The following is an 18,680-nucleotide window of genomic DNA, read 5'->3' on the forward strand; positions in this document are numbered from 1 at the left end:
CTAACCAATTAGAAAAAGGAGAAATTTACATTTTAAAGATGTTGTTCAAATTTATGATTAGTTTTATCAAAAAGAACATGGTGGGGCAAGGGATTTAGCTCAGTGGTTCTGCTGCCTGCCTCGCAAGCACTAGGTCCCAAGTTTGATCCCCAATACCCGCCCCCAAAAAAGAACATAGTGCCAGTTCTGTGATATTCCTGCCAAACATGCATGATCAGGATTTATTAAGGAGAAATCATGAGACATAATAAATTGAGAGACATTCTACAAAATACCAGGCCTTCAAAAGTATCAAGGTCCTAAAAACTAAAGAGATACTGAGGAAATGTCTCACATGGAAGAAGACAAAGGAAACAGGACAACTAGAGGAAATTTGTGATTCAGAACTGGATCCATTTTCTAGAAAGGACATTACTGGAACAATTGATGAAACTTAAACAAACCTGAGCATGGGATGGCACTATGGTATCAATGTTTATTTCTTCCCTTTGATAACTGTCTTGTACTTAGTAGGAGAAATGTTTGTGTTTGTAGAGAATATATATTATGGAATTCGAGGTTGATGGAATGGCAGGTCAGCATCTTATTCTTTTACAATAATATTTTTGGACTGTACTTCCAAATTTTATATGTTTATAATTTTATTTTTATGTATTATTTTTGTGGTATTGGTGATCAATCCTAGGGCCTTATGCATGCCAGGCAAGTGCTCTACCCATGAACTTCACTCCAAACCCTGAGGTTTTTATTTCAGCACAAAGATTATTTTTTAAAAACTCCACAGTAATTGTAGAAATTGTTGAGAATGTAAACTAAAAAAAAGCTTTTTTAGAGGGGAGCATTTTTTCACAATATTGTTTGAAATTTTTGGCAATAGGTAGTAATAAGTTGGTGTGGGTTTTGCTTTTAAATACTTCATAGGGCACCCCCTTATTACCCACATGTGGAGTAGACATGAGTGGTAGACCTCAACAGACCCTGATTACACTGGCAGATCAGGATCCCCAAGTAAATGGTGGGACACAGGACACTGGGCACCCTGAAGCCCTGAGCTAAGAGAACCTTTGGGAACAGCGTTGGGCTGCTGAGCCAGAGAGCTTCTTACATACTGTTCACACAAAGGTAAGGTGCTAGTACAAAATCTAGCCAATCCACCATACATTTCACCAGGGGAGGATTTTCTTGTACTATCTCTCCTGCTAACTAAGCTCTGTTAGAGCAGAATGTGACAAAGAAGTCCTTGCATTAGCTGCTTCTACAGGGCAGGTACTTCTAATTAGGGTGTTCCAAATGCTATCCAATGACTGGGATGTATTTTCCTGATCAGAGCCATCACCCCCAAGTGTAGATTATAGTTAACCAGCACATATATGTGCTTGCTTTATTTTAAAGTAAATGACAGTGTCTCCCTAGTTTGTACTATAGAGCAGAAAGCATGGGCACTTGATCTTTGTGAAGTCAAAATGCTGTGTATGTGCACCTTTGTCTAGTGTTTTCCCCCTTCTTGGAAGCAGGGTTGAGTCCAGAAAGAGATCTTTAAGATGAGAATACTCCACTCTAGCTCTTAGTGTGGAGCGAGTTGGGGAACAAACACAGAGCAGGCCTATAGGAGGAGCTGAGCATGGAAGCAGAGGTGGCTGCTGTCTTTGTCTTGTGTCCTGGCTGTGTGCACACTTGATGAAACTATGACTGAGTGGTAGGGCCAAATACCTATGCCAAGGGGTAACAGGTGACTCATTGTCCTTCTGCACCCCCTGAACAAGCTGGTGGAGAACAGATTACCCTGAGAAAGGTGTCAGTAAAGCTTCAGGTCACCTGAAAGGGTGCCTCATGCCTTCCCTGGGAATGTCCCATGTGGCTTTTCAGCCAGGAGAAAAGAGCTTTGGGTGTGGGTCCCTAACCCTGTCTCCAGTTCCATGCATGAATTTACAGCCATCAAAGCCTAAAGAATGTAACAGTCACCCATTGTCCTTAGAAGTTTAGGTCCTGGGCTTCTGGACCAGGGGTTCTGCTTCTCCCAAGGTGCACCTGGGAGTCTGCATTTTTGATGCCTGTGGTCCGTGGACCATCTGAGAAGCTTCTGTATGGGCAGGTGCGAGGGCTTAGTGGTCAGAAAGCCTACATGTGCCTTCCCAGCTACTTCATCTCCTGGGCAAGTCTCTGGAGCTCCATGGGCTCCAGTCTTACCTCAGCATCCAGGGTCCCTTATGAGTATTAAATGCTCTTCACCAGAAGGACTTTGGATGTTAGCATGCTGCCTGGGTGGAGTCCTTCCCATGCCCCTTCCCAGTGTGTTTATAAGCTCTTGTGCTGTCTCCCAGCCTTCAACACAGCCAAGTGTGAGAAGCTGCAGAAGGAGAAGGAGGACCTGGAGCGGCGGTTTGAGGAGGAGCTGAGGAGGATGGGCTGGCAGCAGCAGGCCGAACTCCAGGAGCTACAAGAGCGGCTACAGCTACAGTTTGAGGCGGAGATGGCCCGCCTGCAGGAGGAGCACCACGGTCAGCTGCTGCGGATTCGGTGCCAGCACCAGGAACAGGTCGGTCTGTGGCACGGGCATGGGCTCTGCTATTGGGTGAGACAGGTGGCACTTGAGCAGGGAACCTATCCTGTTCAGTGGGTGAGCTTCTGGTCAAGATCGCACTCTGACTTCACCTTTTCCCTCTGACCCTCTCTGCTTCTCTTCCAGCTGCTCTGGCCTCCCTAGCTCTTTCTCAGTGCTTTTACATTTGCTCTGCCTGGAATCCTCTCCCTCTAAACACTGTACGGCTTCCACTCTCTCATCTTTCCTGGCTTTTCTCCAACATCATTTTCTCGTCATTTCTCAGTGAGGTCTTTTCTCATCTGAAATTATACTTCCTTCCCCTTTGAAATGCACACACTTCCTGTCCCCTTTCCTGCTTTAGTGTTTCTTTGGCACTTATGACTAACATAAAGTTTGCTTCTTACCTGCATATTCTATGGGAGCAGAGATGATAACAGGCAAACTCGTACTTAGCCCTGCTTCTGCACCAGGCACTGCTTTCAACTGTATATACATTGACTTACTGAATCCTCATAATCACCCTACTGGGTAGGTACCATCCGTATCCCCATTTTACAGGTGAGAAAACTGAGTCCATAGGGTTAAATAAGAATTCACGGAGCTGTTTATGGAAAAGCCATGATGGAATTCAGTCTCAAGCACTGACTTAGAATTTTCTGCCAAACTTCCTGTGCATCTTCCTCCCTGGAACTGTGCCTGTGGAAGTGAGGCACAAAACACATATTTGTTGAATGAAATAATGAATGCTGATTGTTAACCTTAGCCCAGCAACCTTTCTGGGCAGAGAAATTCACCCAAGGAATAATGAGGGAATAATTCCCATGGGGTCTGTTAGGGTAAAAGTGGATAGGAGCCAGATGTGCCCACCCCACAGCCAGCTACTGGTGCCTATTACTTCTATAAGTGCTGATGAGAGACAGGCAGAACAAACCAGCCTGCTTCCATAAACTCTGCTCCTTGCATTTCTCTTCTTTCTAAATGCCCAAGCTCAGATGCCTGGGTCCCCTCCTTCTAACTGGTATGTTATTTTATAGTCTTCCTGTGTTCAGGGTAAATTACCATTGATGAGTAGTGCTCTTTAAATCTCAGCTGACACTCACCCTTCATTATCACCAACCTATGGGTTGACCTCCTTAGGCTGCTTCCAAATAGCTATCCCAGGTGGCAGTACCAGCATCACCTCCCCCCTGCCCCAGAGGCTTGTGAATCCTGAGGCACATGGGACACATTTCGGACTAATAATAAGTACAATTATAGTAACAAAGAGCCTCTTTTTTACTACAGTTTACCTTACACAGCAAGCACCTCAGGTTGGTCATCATCCCATTCTAGAGGCTGATAAAAAGCAGATGCACCTGTCTGCTTGAGGTAGCTCAGACTTGCCAACTAGGACGTAGAAGGAATCACAACTAAAATTACCTGCTGATGTTAAGAATAGAAATGAAAGCCCAAGCATCTCATCTCACAAGCTTTCTAAGAGTAACCCCTGGCTTTGGACATTAGCACCTGCTGCAGTGTCGTCTGACTTCTTTCAGGGTCTCAGACCTGGTGCAAATATCACCTTGCCCTATGCCTCTGTATTCTTGAACTATTCATCTCCAGTATTACACAGAAAACATGTCTATAACCTTTATCAAAGACTTTCAGTCCACATGTCTGGGCCAGCAAAGAAAATGCCAGGAGTGGGAGGTGAGCAGGAGGTGTGCAGCAGGTAGGGGAAGAGCCCCTGGATGAAGGTTCACAGAGTGATGCCACATTTCCAGGGCCACTGTCGAGGGGACCTGCCACTTAGTGGGGCACAGTTCCTGGGCAGGCCTCACCAAGCCTTCTGTGTTCAGAGACACATTATCATCTGCGTGTTTTGTGATAGCAGAGATAGGAACAGGCTGGGAGGTGTGCTCTTGCCTCTTAGCTAAGCTGGGACACAACAGTCTATTGCAGATTTCAAACTCAGAGGGATTGGAAAGGGAAAAAATCCCTTGACTTCTTCACATGGGTATGAATTCCATTAACTACCTATGTATGTTTTAAAAGCACTCAGTCTTATGAGGGCACCAAGTTCTGTTCTTCTTGGTCCTTTATGGTCATTAAAACCATCTATTTATTTATTCATTCCCCTGTGCAAAGAATACATATTGAAAGCTCACTGTGACAGGGTACTACAGGAGATACCAAGATTTATAAAATGTGGGCTTGCTTATTTCATTGAAGAAGTTCAGGGAACTATAACCTGGGGTGAGAAATACAGATATGTGTTCAGAAATTGAGTCAACTTTCACCTGTGAGTATAGGAGAAGGTGCTGTGGTGGAAGCAGCATCTGAATGCTTTGCAGTTGAGTGGATCTTCCTTCCAGTAGCAGCCCAGTGGTTTGGAGGACCAGCCACTCAAATCTCTGGTGGATTCAGGAACCTGGTTCTACTCCTGCTGTCAAGTGTTTGCAGATTCCTTAACCTTCCACTTCTACAGTACAGCATGTAGGATATGAGGAAGATGAGGAAATACACATCTGCCCAGGACTCTGAGTGCCAGGTGCTGTAGATGCCCATTGGTCTGGGAGAGAGGAGACTGAAGTGGAAAGTGAAGTGGAGATCCAATCTGTGGTTTCAGTTACTCCAGCCTGCAATCTCCAGCCCTGGGTCTTCCTTCTCATGGACAGTCACTTTGGCAGGGCTAACCCCACAGTTAGTGGCATCACTGTCTGTCTGGCCTCTCCTCATGACCTGACCCCCTACAGCCAGCAGCATGGCGTGAGGGCTGCTTCGGTTCTGACACAGAGGATCCTTTGGGGGTTTAGGTAACAGCCTTCACTCAAACTGGGAGTTGCTTGCAAAACAGGGTGACCTCTGGCTTCCCTGTAGGATATTTCTGGGAACAAATTCATCCAAGTCCTTCATCTTGCCTAACTGTCCACTACCTCAAGGGTCTCTGCTTTAGGAACCTGTGGGAATCAATTGGTGGAATGACACAACAGAACACCCACACTGATTGAATGAGAATTGCTGAGTGGAGCCTACCATGGGACTTTTATATTTTTATGTATTTATTTACTTATTTTGTGGTACTTGAAATTGAGCCCAGGCACTTGCAAAAGCTAGGCAAGTGCTCTGCCACTGAACCACACTCCACAAAAGTAGTTTTTTTGTGTGGGTGTTTTGTAACAGGGTTCTCTCTATGACACCCAGAGTGGCCTTGAACTCAGATCCTCCTGCCTCAGCCTCACAAGTTCTGGGTTGTAAGCATGTGCCACTGTGCCTAGAAGGGCTGTTACTCGGAGCTCCCAGTGAGATTCCAGCATGCAGCCTACGTGTGTCCAGGGAGGTGCAGGACCTGGTTCCTCAGCCCAGCGGGTGCTATGTACGGGGGGCTTGGACAGTTGGGGAGGATGGGTAAGAGGATGAGCTTTCATCTTGCCCTTAAGTTAGTTTACAGATATGATAGAAGGCTTCTCTTAAAATTATGATGATCAAAGTATTTAATCAAAATCAGCTCTCATTTTTTAGCGATCTACAGATGCTAGATTCCACACTTACCCATAATGAAAGCACACAAAACAGATCTTCACCATAAACAAGTGTGCTTCTCTTTTCTTGCTCCAAATGTTGTTGCCTCTCAGCCCAGCTTCCCATCCTCCTTTCTTCACTGTCTTTGATTATTTCCCAAATATATGTAGCTACAGAGCCTGGTATTCAAGGGTTAGGCCTGTGAACTTTATCCCCACACCTCCAAGACCAAAGAAGTTTGTTTCTTCCACCATCTGCCCTGAAGTCAGTTGCCCGGACCTCACATTCCTGGATACATGATGGATTCTTCCCCTGGAGTCTGAGCAGAGATTCCTGCCCTTGGAGAGATGCTCATCCTTTGGAATTTATTTTTTGCTTTTTCTCAGACCCAGGACATTCTTCCTACCCTTTCTTAAAGAAATCCTCTGTTTAGACCAAAAGGCAGGAATAGCAGCTCCACAATTAGTCTGAATGCACAGAGACCACTTAGTCTATCATTCTGCATTATGTCTCCTTAACCTGCCTGTCCTGCAGGCTCCCAGCTGTCACACAGCGGAAACTACATTCTCTTTAATCAAATAGAATCAGATCCCAAGAGCCCTCACCCGCCAGAGCTTCTTATGCTGGGAGGAGGTCATGCAGGGCACAGGGGCCTCTGTTGACACCCACCCTTGTGGTGGGCTGCAGAGAGGGCAAAGATAATTTCGTAACGTGACAGAGTTGACCCAAGAGCTCTGAAGTGGCTAACCATCTGGACACTGTAGCAGTGAAGAAGTGAAGGAGGGTTTCCTAGTTATTGGGAAAGGAAAGGCATTAGGAGGCAGTAAGGATGAGCCAGATCCCTGTGTATCATCTATTATAGATACATATCTGAGATGGGGGCGAATGAGAGTTTAAGCTGGTTTGGGTTTAATGAGAGAAGCCAAGACGGTATAGAACACATGCTTCTTCATTTGAAATGTAAGTCTTCTCTAAGTGGATTACCAAAGCCCCAGATAATTGCATTTTGCAAATGGCTGAATGGAGTAAAGCCCACAGCTCTGTTCTTCCCCATCTGGGGGGATGGTTTTCCACTGCTGAAACCAGCCCAGCTAAATAGCAAGCAGCAGCAGGAATGAAGTCAGGGGAATTGCTGTTTTCCCAACCACTGGGGCTGTGTTATGGGCAAACTCACAGACTCCTCCACAGCACAGCCCAAAACTCTGACTTAGTGCAGGAAGGTGGAGAGTGGACCAGCAGTACTTCAAGGGGGCCGTACACAGGTTTCCAACAGAAGGAGAGGATGTTTCAGCCAGCATAAGCTCTCAAGAGCTTGACAGTTCTGTTTCTGATTTCATAATCTACAGTGCATAAAATCATCCTGTGTTTCCCTTGGGCCACATTGCCTAAATCTGTTCAAGTGGCCTCAGAAAGCTCTGAGGTCTTCTCGGGCTGGGGATTCTTACTGTCTGCTTCATAATCGTAAGCCTGTGCTCCAGGAAGAAGCCAGGACCCATAGGAGAAGTCATGGGGATTAATACTATAACAAGAAAGAGGATAGCCCATAGGAGACTGCATCCCTTCCTCACTGAGGGAACATTTTTTAAAAACACAAAGAGGCTTGAAACCTGAATTACTGAAGAACAAGGATGATTATGTCCAACTTTTGGCTCGTGCTTTCTTTGGGTTCCTGCCAAACATACTGGTCATTCCTCTAATTCTGTGTGGAGTTTTTTAGTTAGAAGGTCAATATTTCATTAATAAACACACTTCCTAGAGGCTGTGGTAGATATATCATGCCCTTACATCTTCCTTAATATATTGAATGTGGAATTCCATCACCACTAAATCCAAAAATGTCTTCCAACAAACTAGAAAAGCATACATGTCAGCCACAAACACACTATGTAGTATTACCACTCAGGGCATCTTACACCTCCAGGGACCTTTCTGTGACTTAGCCCTTCCATCTGTTTCTCTTTCCTGAACCCTCCCATGGTAGTTATGTAAGAGCCTAATAAATTAGAATCATGCCAAGGACTGATGAAAGGTGTTTTGCTATACTGATCTGTGTAACATAACTTCAGACAGCATGAGGGTACTTGTTTCTAAACATGTATGCTTGTGTTTAACTGACATCAGTAATGAAGCAGAAAAAAGGATATTTCCTTTTCCTTTTTTAAAATAGTGATTTATTTTTCCAACAGATGAAAGGCTTTGGACAAAGATTCCATTAAAACCTCATATAAAGGGAATTGAACAGTTAAATAGTGCTGTAATGAGCCTTTCTGCTGAGTGGATTCATAACTCTGAACCTCAAGTAAAATGTTTAATCAAGAATGTCAAGTAAAAGTGAATCACTGCATACCAATCCATTTTACACTGTCCTGAGTAATGTTGTGGGCTCTGTTTGGGTTTTATCCAATGTTTCTCCTATTTTAGAAAATGAAGATCTCATTCTAAGAGAGAGAAGCCAGGCAGATTTACCCATAAAATTGTACCATCCAGAATGGAAATGTACCTATTGTAAAGTAAAAATACCTCCATGTATTGATGAGCCCTTCGAGAGAGCCCCTCTTCACTCTAGATCACAGAAGAAATCATGCAAATCATCCCCAAAGCAATGAGGTACTCTTAGAAGTATCTGAATATTACTAGCTAGGCAACATGTTTCTAACTAGTCCACCAAATAGCTTTAGGACCTGGGTCCACTGTCTAGATCTGTGTTTTTCAAATGTCAGATTTTGACACATTTATAGGTTGTGGAATAAATTTAGTAGATGGTCACTAGCATTATGTAAGATAAAGTAAAATTTTAAAAAGTGTAAAACCAGATTATGACAAGTGAAAAGGAGAAGTATTTCTGTGAAACTGGAGTTTCAGATGTGGAGGTGTGAGTGCATGTTTGTATGTATATTTACTGTGTTACAATGTACAATGGAATATTTTACAGTGGATCATTGACCAAGAATTGGGATAAACACTGTTCGTGTGCTATATCCAAGAGAGGTTGGCTATAGTGAGAGGTTGTTTTATGCAATTACTTCCAAGCATCATACATTTGAAATTAAGCAACACAGTAGCCACAGTAACAAAAAGAATAAATATGATAGTCAAGAGGGGCTTGAGGGATTGTAGGTAGAGGAATCAAGAAGTATCAAAATAAAAAGCCCAGGACTGGCTGTGCCAGTTGTGATGAAACTCCTGAAATGTACCCTCAGCCGGGGAATCAGTGGCCCTTCACAGGAGCAACTCTAAATTATCTGGGCAGGAAAGAAGTCCAAAGGCAAGTCTAAGGGCAGGTTTATGCTTAGGAATCTGGTGCAGTGGGCACGTGCACATCTCCCAGCCTCACTCAGGTATGGGTGAGAGGATGCGGAAATGTTACTGACCTTTTCTTGATGGAGGCTGGGTGGGGAGCACAGTGGTGTGTTTGCTAGAGCTTCACCTTTGGAATCAGACAAATCTGGGGACCATTGCCAGCTCTGCTATTTACTCAACCTTGGGTAAACATTTTAAACTTCTATAAGCCTCAGTTTCCTCATATCTAAATTGGGCATAAAATATTTACTTCATGAAGATATTCAAAGGATTGAGTAGCTAATAGTAGGGAGCCTAGTAATTTTTAGACCCTTCATTTACCTGGTATAGTATACTCCCACCTGACACTGGAAAACAGAGAATAGACCATTTCATTGGGAGGACCCTTTTCTTTCCCTTCTTCATCATTACCTCGTAGAGTGACTGCTGTAAGAGGAAGGAATGGGAATGGGAAGAAAGATGGGATGGTCCAGCAGCCAGGCCAGGGCTCTAAGAGGTGGCCTGGAAAGCCAAACGTGGATAGAGACTTTCCCGTAACTCCAGATGAAGCAGAAAACTATGAGGACCCAGGACATACCACTCTTAACATGAAGATAGGAGCACAAAGCAGCTTTTAATGCTGGCGGCTCAGGAAGTGATTCCTGTCAGGATTGAGAGCGCCGAATAGAAGTTTGTTCTTTTTTATTACCTCTTTTTACATCTATGAGGCTTACTTTCATTGGCATTTCCCTAGGAATATAGCAAACAGGATTTACACAAAGCAGAGCAGGATTCTGGCAGGATTTTCTGAGCCCGTTATTCTCCTTTGGTGACAGATTACAGAAATTGACATGGCTACTCAGGTACATTCTTCAAAGAACACAGTTACCTACATAACCCATAGTTGCCTAATAATACAGTTAACCCAAAGTTGACCAATTCCATATGGTAGGGTGGTCTCCTCTCTCACAGAGACTGCCACATCACTAGCAGATCGTGACTCTGCTTTGGTACCAGGCTCAGGGTGGCCATCACTTGTCCTTCCCATTCAGGACCACTGACTTTTTCTTCTCATTGAATTACACCTCTTTTCTCCAAGCAGCAAGCAGTTGTTGTCAAGTTGCTGACAACAACTTCCTAGTTCTCTGGATGACCAGTAACTGTGACTCTCCTCAGGTTGAAGATATCACCACCAGCCATGAGGCTGCATTCCTGGAGATGGAGAATAACCACACGGTTGCCATTGCGATCCTGCAGGATGACCATGACCACAAAGTTCAAGGTAGATACCAGCCTTGTATGAAGCAGGCAGGAGTGGGCCATGCAAGCTGAACCCTTTCTGCTGTGGAGCAAGGAGACCTCCTCTCCCTTGTTTCCTTCCTTTTCTTCCTGGTGCAACTTTTCTGTTTGTTTCTATGAAGACAATAAATAGAAATTAAGAATTCAGGTAGGACTAGGGATAAAGCACTTGCCTAGCATGCATTAGGCCCAAGGTTCCACCTCAGCACTGGAAAAAAAAAATCAGTACCTACAGTATTCTTCTCCTCCAAAGAAGTTATTCTCATTCTTCCCTGAATATTGGAACACCTGGAAAAGTTGTAACAGCCTTGGCTTCACACCCAGGATTCTGATGTAGTTGGTCTGCGATGCAGCAAGGGCGTCCTGATTTTTCATAGCTCATTGGATGGTTCTAATGTGGACCTAAACTGAGGACCACTTTTCTAAAGTAGGCACAGAAGCCTTGTGCTTTGTCTTGTATTTTAGCCTTATAAAACTAAACAGAACTCCAGTCTGGGTGCTCTTCTCATATTTGTGATGTTTTCTAGGCCCTAGGGGCTCATCTGCTCCCCACCATGGTAGTGTGAAAGGTGATGGGGCTTCTAGGAGGTGGGGCTTGGTGAGAGGTCCTCAGGTCATGGTGGAGGTGGCTCTTAGAAGGGAATGCATGATCTCAGTCTCTCTGGCTTCCTGTTTGCTGATTTGATCTCCTTCTTGTATGTGTACTGTGTTAAGTAGCTTTCCATCACTATCCCGAAATACCTGAAGTAACCAACTTCCAAAGAGGAAAGTTTTATTTTGGTTCACAGTTTTGGGAGTTCCAATCCATGATCAGTTGACCTCATTGCTCTGTGACAAGGCAGCACATTGTGGCAGTCATATGTTATCGTGCACAGTCTCTCACCTCATGACCAGGAAGCAAAAGAGAACAAGGGGAAGGCTAGGGTCCCCCTCCCCCATGACCTAAAAGCCTCCTACCAGGCCCCACCTCTTAAAAGATCCACCATCTCTCACAGCACTACACTAGGGGCCACACATTTAGCCTATGGGCCTTTTTTTTTTCTCTTAAATTCTTTTATTGGTATATTTTAGGTATACAACACAATTACATTTCTTATTGGGAACTTGTACTTTTACATGGTGCATCTTGGTTCTTATTTTTTCCCCATTCCTAGCCCTCCCTTCACCTCCTCCACCCTTCCCTATTTACAAAGACTTTATTTCCGTTTTTTCCATTTCTCAGCATTTTTCCTTTCCCTTCTTTTCTTTCCCCTGCCCCTTCCCACTACCCCTACCCCTTTGGACCTTTTCTTCCTATTTTACGTTATCGATTATTCATTCTAATCATTGCTACATTTTAGGTATACAATACAATGACATTCATCATTGGAAATTTGCACCTTTACATAGTCTCTCTTGGTTCTTATTTTTCCCCCTTCCCCTGCTCTCCCTTCAACCCCTCCATTCCTCCCTATTTACAAAGATTTTTTCCTATTTTTCCATTTTCTCATATTAATCCTATTCCCTTCTATCCTTTCCCCTACCCCTCCCACTTCCTTCCCCTTTGCCCCTTATCTTCCTATTTCACATTACCTATTATACATTTTAGTCCTTATTTACACTTTCAGTTTCTCACACCAGAGAAACTACTTGGTATTTATACATGTGTGTCCTATTTATTTCCCTTAAGAGTATTGCCTCAATGTGCATCCACTTAGCTATAAATGTCTCTAATTTCTCATTTTTTGTGGCTGAGTAGTACTCCATTTTATAAAAAAACCATGAGCCTTTGAGGGACATTCAAGATCCAAATTGGAGCAGCTCCCACATGAAACCTGCACTGGAGCTGAACGGATGCTGGTGCCAAGCCTGTAAAACTCCAGAACTGTGTGCAAAATATGCCTCTTTTCTTTATAAATTTAGCCTGCCTCAGGTATTTAATTATAGTAACAACACGGACTAATATACTTCAGGTACTTAGGGGTTTTTATAAATCAATAACAACAATGATACTAAGTTTTACTAAGATTTTCCTTTATGAAGGCAGATACTTTTTACTCTTTCATGTGCACTTACATTAATATGTACAATTTATGTTTTCATTTTCCTTCCCTTTACTATCCCCTCCATCAGATGGTTGTTAAAGTATATATTAAAAACAGTGAAATTTAGCAATGAATTAATAAATTTTTTAAAATCTGAGAATTAACATCAGAAGGGTTTTTTTATTATTTTAAAAATGTTCTTTGTAAAGAATAAAATCCACTGTGCAATAACCACTGCCCATGCTGTTGCCTCCCTCAAGCACCATATCTGGGAACTGTTAGTAAGGATAAAGTCCCAGCTAGAGGTAAGAGAGAATAATTTCCTGAGAACTAGTTAAATGTATTATCTGTGTCCTTGGATTACTGGTTCCCACCCTTAGCTACCCAATGGGACTACAGGGAGAGTTAAGAAAAAAGAAAAAAGATGTGTAGATCCTACTGTAGAGATTCCAATTTAATTACACTAGGGTACAGCCCAGGCATCAGAAGTTTTTAAAACTCCCCAGGTGATTCTAATATGCTGCAAAATTTGAGAACCATTGTTTTAAAGCACAATATTAAGATAGAAGGGAGTGTCATGACCTTAAAATAAAGAACTATATAAAGAACTATATCATGGGGACACAGATATTGTATAATAAGCAGTGCCTTATATCATCTTCAAACTAGATATTGGCTTTTCTTTTCCCTTGGGTTATTGAGGTCATCTGAAAATGCCCATTACTGCACTGTAGAAACTTGGTCTCAGGAAAGTAAATATGAATACAAATGGTACAATAAGCCATAGGATTGCTTTTTGTTTCTGGATTCTCACATAAGTAGACATGGTGGGTTTTTTCTGAAAAAAAAAGTCTTACTTAGGCACCACATACAAGGCCTTTGAATTGTATATAATATCAAGACAATGTGGTTATATGTAATAAGAGCTTAAAGAAATTCATTACCATGGTCAGGATGATGCTCTCAGTGTCTATTAAAACTAATCATTTACACAGAGGCAGGTAGGCCAGAAGTCACTTGGTTTTATGTCAATGAAATCAGCACAAACTTTTTTTACATGTAAATTTCAGCTATGACAACTAGATTTTTTTCAGCAACCCTTCCACCATTAGTTAAAAGCTTTGGGTCAATGAAAACCACCAAATTTTTTTTCCTAACTGCGTCTCATGCAGACAAAATGGTAATTGCTGGACTCCAGCACTCTCCTGTTCTCAGCATATGAACTGGGCTGATTAATGAGACCTTTTCTCCCTCTAGTTATAACATGACAACAAATTGCTTGTGTAGCCAGAATGAGATGGGCTTCACCACGTTAATACAACTCTTCCCATCTGGAAGAAAATAGAATCCTTTTGCTTAATAACTGCTACATGACATTTCTTTCTGCCTAACTTGCAAATTATTGCTGCGGTGACACTTTTCACAGAACAGAATTGTTCCAAACCCTCTGAGAAGAACCAGTCCAATTAGTTCTTCCTTCTGTCTGAGTGTCTTCACCCCACACCTTGGCTCCAGCAAATCCTAGCAATCTTAGTTCTCAGTGTGGCCACCAAAGGTATCCTTGTAGGTCTGCATCCTATCCCCCCCCCCATTTATTCTTAGCAGTGTGGCTCACCGCATACCCACTCTCCTTGGTAAGGTCTTTCCTCAGCCAGATGGCTGCTTCACACTGGGAAGACAAGTCCTGGGAGGGAATAAATGGGCATTGAACATCAGTTACTCAATTGTTTTTTCTATTAGGAAAAATAGGAGGATCAATGGGTGCTATGAGCAAAGGACCTAAATAAGGGAGGGGAGTGGTACAGCAGGATGCAGAATTGTCAGTGTATGGGTGAGCATGTGTGTGTGAGCATGTGTGTGTGAGCATGCACAGATGTGCCTGTGGGTTCTGTTGGCTTCCCTCCTTCATTTCTTTCTTCTTTCCCTTTATCTCTCCCTTTCTCTTAGTCCCTTCTTTCTGGCTCTCTCCTAAGTCACAACCTGATCATCAGATACCATTTCAAACTATTGGAGGAGTCTCTTTAGCTTTGAGTCTGCTATAGCCAGGATCATTTATGTATTTATTTAAAGTCACTACTTTTATTCTTTTATTCTACTTTTATTCTATTTAGTCTTGTTTTATTCTTTTCAAAAGACCAACCTAACAATCTTTTATGTTTGTTTTTTGGCTTTTTTTTTTAGTACTCAGGATTGAACTCGGGACCTTGCGCTTGCAAGGCAGGTGGCAGAACCCCTGAGCTAAATCCCTGGCCCCCAATCTAACAGTCTGATTCTTCTCTCTAGAATTGGTGTCTGCTCATGAACTTGAAAAGAAAGAATTGGAAGAAAATTTTGAAAAACTGCGACTGTCATTACAGGTTAGATTTTCTTTAGTTTTCTTCAGGAACATCATTATTCCTGCTCACAAAGATTTATACAGCACCCACTGTATACTTGATCCTGAACAAAACACTTAAATAAAAAGGCAGATAAGACATATTCTTGGCCCTTTAGGAATTGGCTGGCTACCCAGAGTGCTGTGCCACAAATAGGAGCAGACAGCAGCAAAAAGTAACACATACTTAGGTCAAATGAAGAATACAGTTAGGGACACTACAGAAGTTCAGGGGAGTTTCTTAGCATTTGATATGATCAGAGATGTTGGCAGAGTAACTGAGCTGTGTTTGGAGAAGGAGGAGGGTGTGAGGAAGAGAACATCCTAGCAGGGAAGTGATTCAAGGAAGGTTGTGAAGTCAGAATGTGTTTACCACACTTTAGAAACATTAGGAGTGTGCTGTAGTTTTCAGTGTAGAGGTCTTTTGCTTCCTTTGTTAGATTGATTCCTAGATATTTCTCTTTTTTGGATGCTATTGTGAAAGGAATTGTTTCCCTAATTTCTCTCTCAGTGAGCCTGTACAAGAAGGCTATTGATGTTTTGAGTGTTGACTTTGTATCCAGATATTCTACTGAATTTGATTAAGTCTAGACGTCTTTTGGTGGAGTTCTTGGGGTCTTCTATATAGAGTATCATGTCATCTGCAAATAATGCCAGTTTAACTTCTTCATTTTCTATCTTTATTTCTTTTATTTCTTTCACTTGTCTAATTCCTGTGGCTAATGTTTCCAGAACTATATTGATCAGGAGTGCTGATAGTGGGCATCCTTGCTTTGTTCCTGATTTTAGTGTGAAAGATTTCAGTTTTTGACCATTTAGTATGATGTTGGCTGTTGGTTTTTCATAGATGGCTTTTATCAGGTTGAGATAAAGACCTTCTATTCCAATTTTCTGTAGCGTTTTTATCATGAATGAGTGTTGGATTTTGTCAAATGCTTTTTCTGCATCTATTGAGATGATCATATGGTTTTTGTCCTTGACTCTGTTAATATAGTGTATTATATTTATTGATTTACATATGTCGAACCATCCTTGCATCCCTGGGTTGAATCCCACTTGGTCAGAATGTATGATCTTCTTGATGATCTTCTGCATTCTGTTTAAGAGTGTCTTATTAAGGATTTTTGCATCTATGTTCATTAGGGAGATTGGCCTGTAATTCTCTTTTTCAGTTGGGTCTTTCTTAGCTTTTGGAATCAAAGTAATGGTTGCTTCTAGGAAAGAATTTGAGAGTATTGCTTTTCTTTCAATTTCATTAAAGAGTTTGAGTATTAGTGGCATTAGCTCTTGTTGTCTCTCACTGCCACCTAAACAAAATGTTGGTCTCAGATGCTAGCAGAGCTGCCCAGCTTCCCAGTGGTCTCTTTCAAGAAGAATATAAGTTCTCTCAGGGTTCGTGATCTCCAGAGACCCAGAACAGTTGGCCTGGGTCACTGACAGCCCCCAAGCCTAGGGAGGAGCCACCTGGAACCAAGGGTGAGGTGGCTGGCCCAGTTTTGTTTCCAAGTATAGAAATTTTGATCGTATCCAGATTGTTTTTTAAATATTAAGAACAATTATATCTGGAAATTCTGGAAGAAAATTACCATAACCACAGTATATAGTAAGGGATCTTTCTTCTTTGAGGATGGCTCATTCCCCTGGCAGCATGTATCACACAGGACTGCCCTGCCAGAAGAGAATCCAGAATTGTGGCGTACACCATATCACAGCCATCCAGTGCACTATTCAAACTCTTTAGAGGTTGGGAGGGTAGCTCAGTGGCAGAGAGCTTGCCTAACATCCATGAGGCCCTGGACCCAATCCTTAGGGAAGAAAAAGTGAAAGTTTTGTTTCATCACTGAGTCTTCATTGTGCTGCTAGCATCAAATGCATATTTTAATCATAACTTTCTACCCAGGAGAATCCATTGGGGCTGGAGACTTGCCCCAAGGTCAGGGTGGACTTGCTCAGATCAACTTATTTGGGTTACTAACAGCAGGAAAAAATAGCTAGTTGGAGCACTTAGAGATTTGAGCTATGAGTTTAAATCCCTGCTGTGGCTGCTCTTTTTAGCTTTGAGATCTTGGACAGTTGCATAGGCTCCATAAACTTTAGTTTACTCACCCTTGAAATGGGAATGATAACAGTACTTTTCCCAAGACAGAGCATATTAAGAGAAAGAAGGTGTCAAAAGTAAATAGCACTCAGGTGGGGTGGCACATGACTGTAATCCTAGCCACTTGGGAGGCTGAGGCAGGAAGATCACAAGTTTGAGGCCAGCCTAGCTGCTTAGTGAGATCCTGTCTCAAACTTAAAAATAAAAAGGACTGGGGCTTTAGCTCAGTGGTAGAGCACCCCTGGGTTCAATCCCCAGTATGAAAGAAAGAAAAGAAAGAAAAGAAGGAAGGGAGGAAGGAAGGAAGGAAGCGGGGCAGTTAATAGCCCTGGGCTGGCTTATGGAAAGTGCTAGTAAGTCTAAGTGGCAGCCATTGCTATTACAATAGCTACAAGAATTGTTACATTTATGATTATCATTATTATCTGCCATTTGTCGATTTCTGAGTGGCCTATACCAGATCTGGCCATCAGCTGGGTCTTTGTGCCCCTTAGCCTGACATAAAATAGCCAGTGAAGTTGAAAAGCAGTCTGTCCTGTCTGACTACAGCAGCATCATTCTGTCCCTGTGGGTTTGTTTTAAATAATGGCAAACAAGGCAAGAAAACCTCAGCTTGCTATTTTAGAGCCATCCTGGGTAGTAACTGCCTGATGAGATTTTTGTTGCTTTGCTTTGTGGGATAGGGGTTTCAAAGACACATTTCCTTGAACGACACTCAGGAGGTATGGTGTGGAAGCCAGGTAGTGACATGGGCATTTTTATACTAACAATGTAGCAGGTAACTGCTGAGTGCTGTGGACCTGAGTCAGGCCCAGTGGGGGTGCTCTGGGCCATGATTTCTAGACTGCTGTGCACACAAACCCCCACTGACAACTCTATTGCTCCATACACCAGCATTTGCATTGAATAGCACTGTGGGGACTTTTATTTCCTAAAAATGAAGTGGAAGTAACTGGGAGAAAAAGAATCAGGAAAAGGAACCTGCCCCAGAAGGTTTGCAAATCAGGAGCCTCTGCCAAATGAATGAAGAAAGCAGGGCAGCTGACCTTCAGGTGTCACAGCAATACTGTGCAGAGATGCAGAATTGACAATGCCCTGCTCCTACTGATTCTTTCCTATAGGCAAAAGAGCAATCATGTAGTGCTGGGTAGGAGGCCAGGAAGGAGCCAGTGGAGAGGCTCTTAACCGGAAAAGGGAGTAGGAGTGGGAGGGAGAGGCTGTGGATTCCTGAAATGCGAAGCAGGCAAATTGGCAAGACTTGACTGATCATTGACTCATTTGTTTTGGTGCTGGTGATAGGAGGGGCCTCAGAGAAAGAAATCCAGGCTGATGTGAAACCTTCTGGCTTAATCTTTATATCTGAGAACAATTATTTTTGTGGTAGAGGAACTGTGGTCCTTCAAAAATCAGGACTGGCTGCCTTCTGGGTACCTCTCTCTACAGACTATCTGCATCTGGAAAGCAGATGTTACATGCCCTCTGTTCACAAGCCTAAGAATTCATCTTATGTTTTTGTGTCTGTTCTAGTCAAGGCACCAAGAAGGGTCAGCCAGTGGCATCTCA

The 18,680-nt window shown here is 42.8% G+C and overlaps 1 protein-coding gene across 8 annotated transcripts in view; it reads left to right on the forward strand.

The window, feature by feature from the left end:
• Positions 1-18,680, forward strand: part of Mtus2 (microtubule associated scaffold protein 2) — a 716,842-nt gene that overhangs the window by 684,061 nt on the left and 14,101 nt on the right. For all 8 annotated transcript variants that reach the window (XM_087199503.1, XM_087199498.1, XM_004854793.3 and 5 more), the window contains 3 exons: positions 2,322-2,536; positions 10,499-10,604; positions 14,929-15,002. In XM_087199503.1, the coding sequence (XP_087055629.1) occupies positions 2,322-2,536; positions 10,499-10,604; positions 14,929-15,002 (395 nt within the window). The remainder of the gene's footprint in view (positions 1-2,321; positions 2,537-10,498; positions 10,605-14,928; positions 15,003-18,680) is intronic.

The sequence above is a fragment of the Heterocephalus glaber genome, unplaced genomic scaffold, assembly GCF_053883595.1.
Source record: "Heterocephalus glaber isolate CG9 unplaced genomic scaffold, H.glaber_assembly_v1.0 deba00001720, whole genome shotgun sequence".
NCBI classification, from domain to species: Eukaryota; Metazoa; Chordata; class Mammalia; order Rodentia; family Bathyergidae; genus Heterocephalus; species Heterocephalus glaber.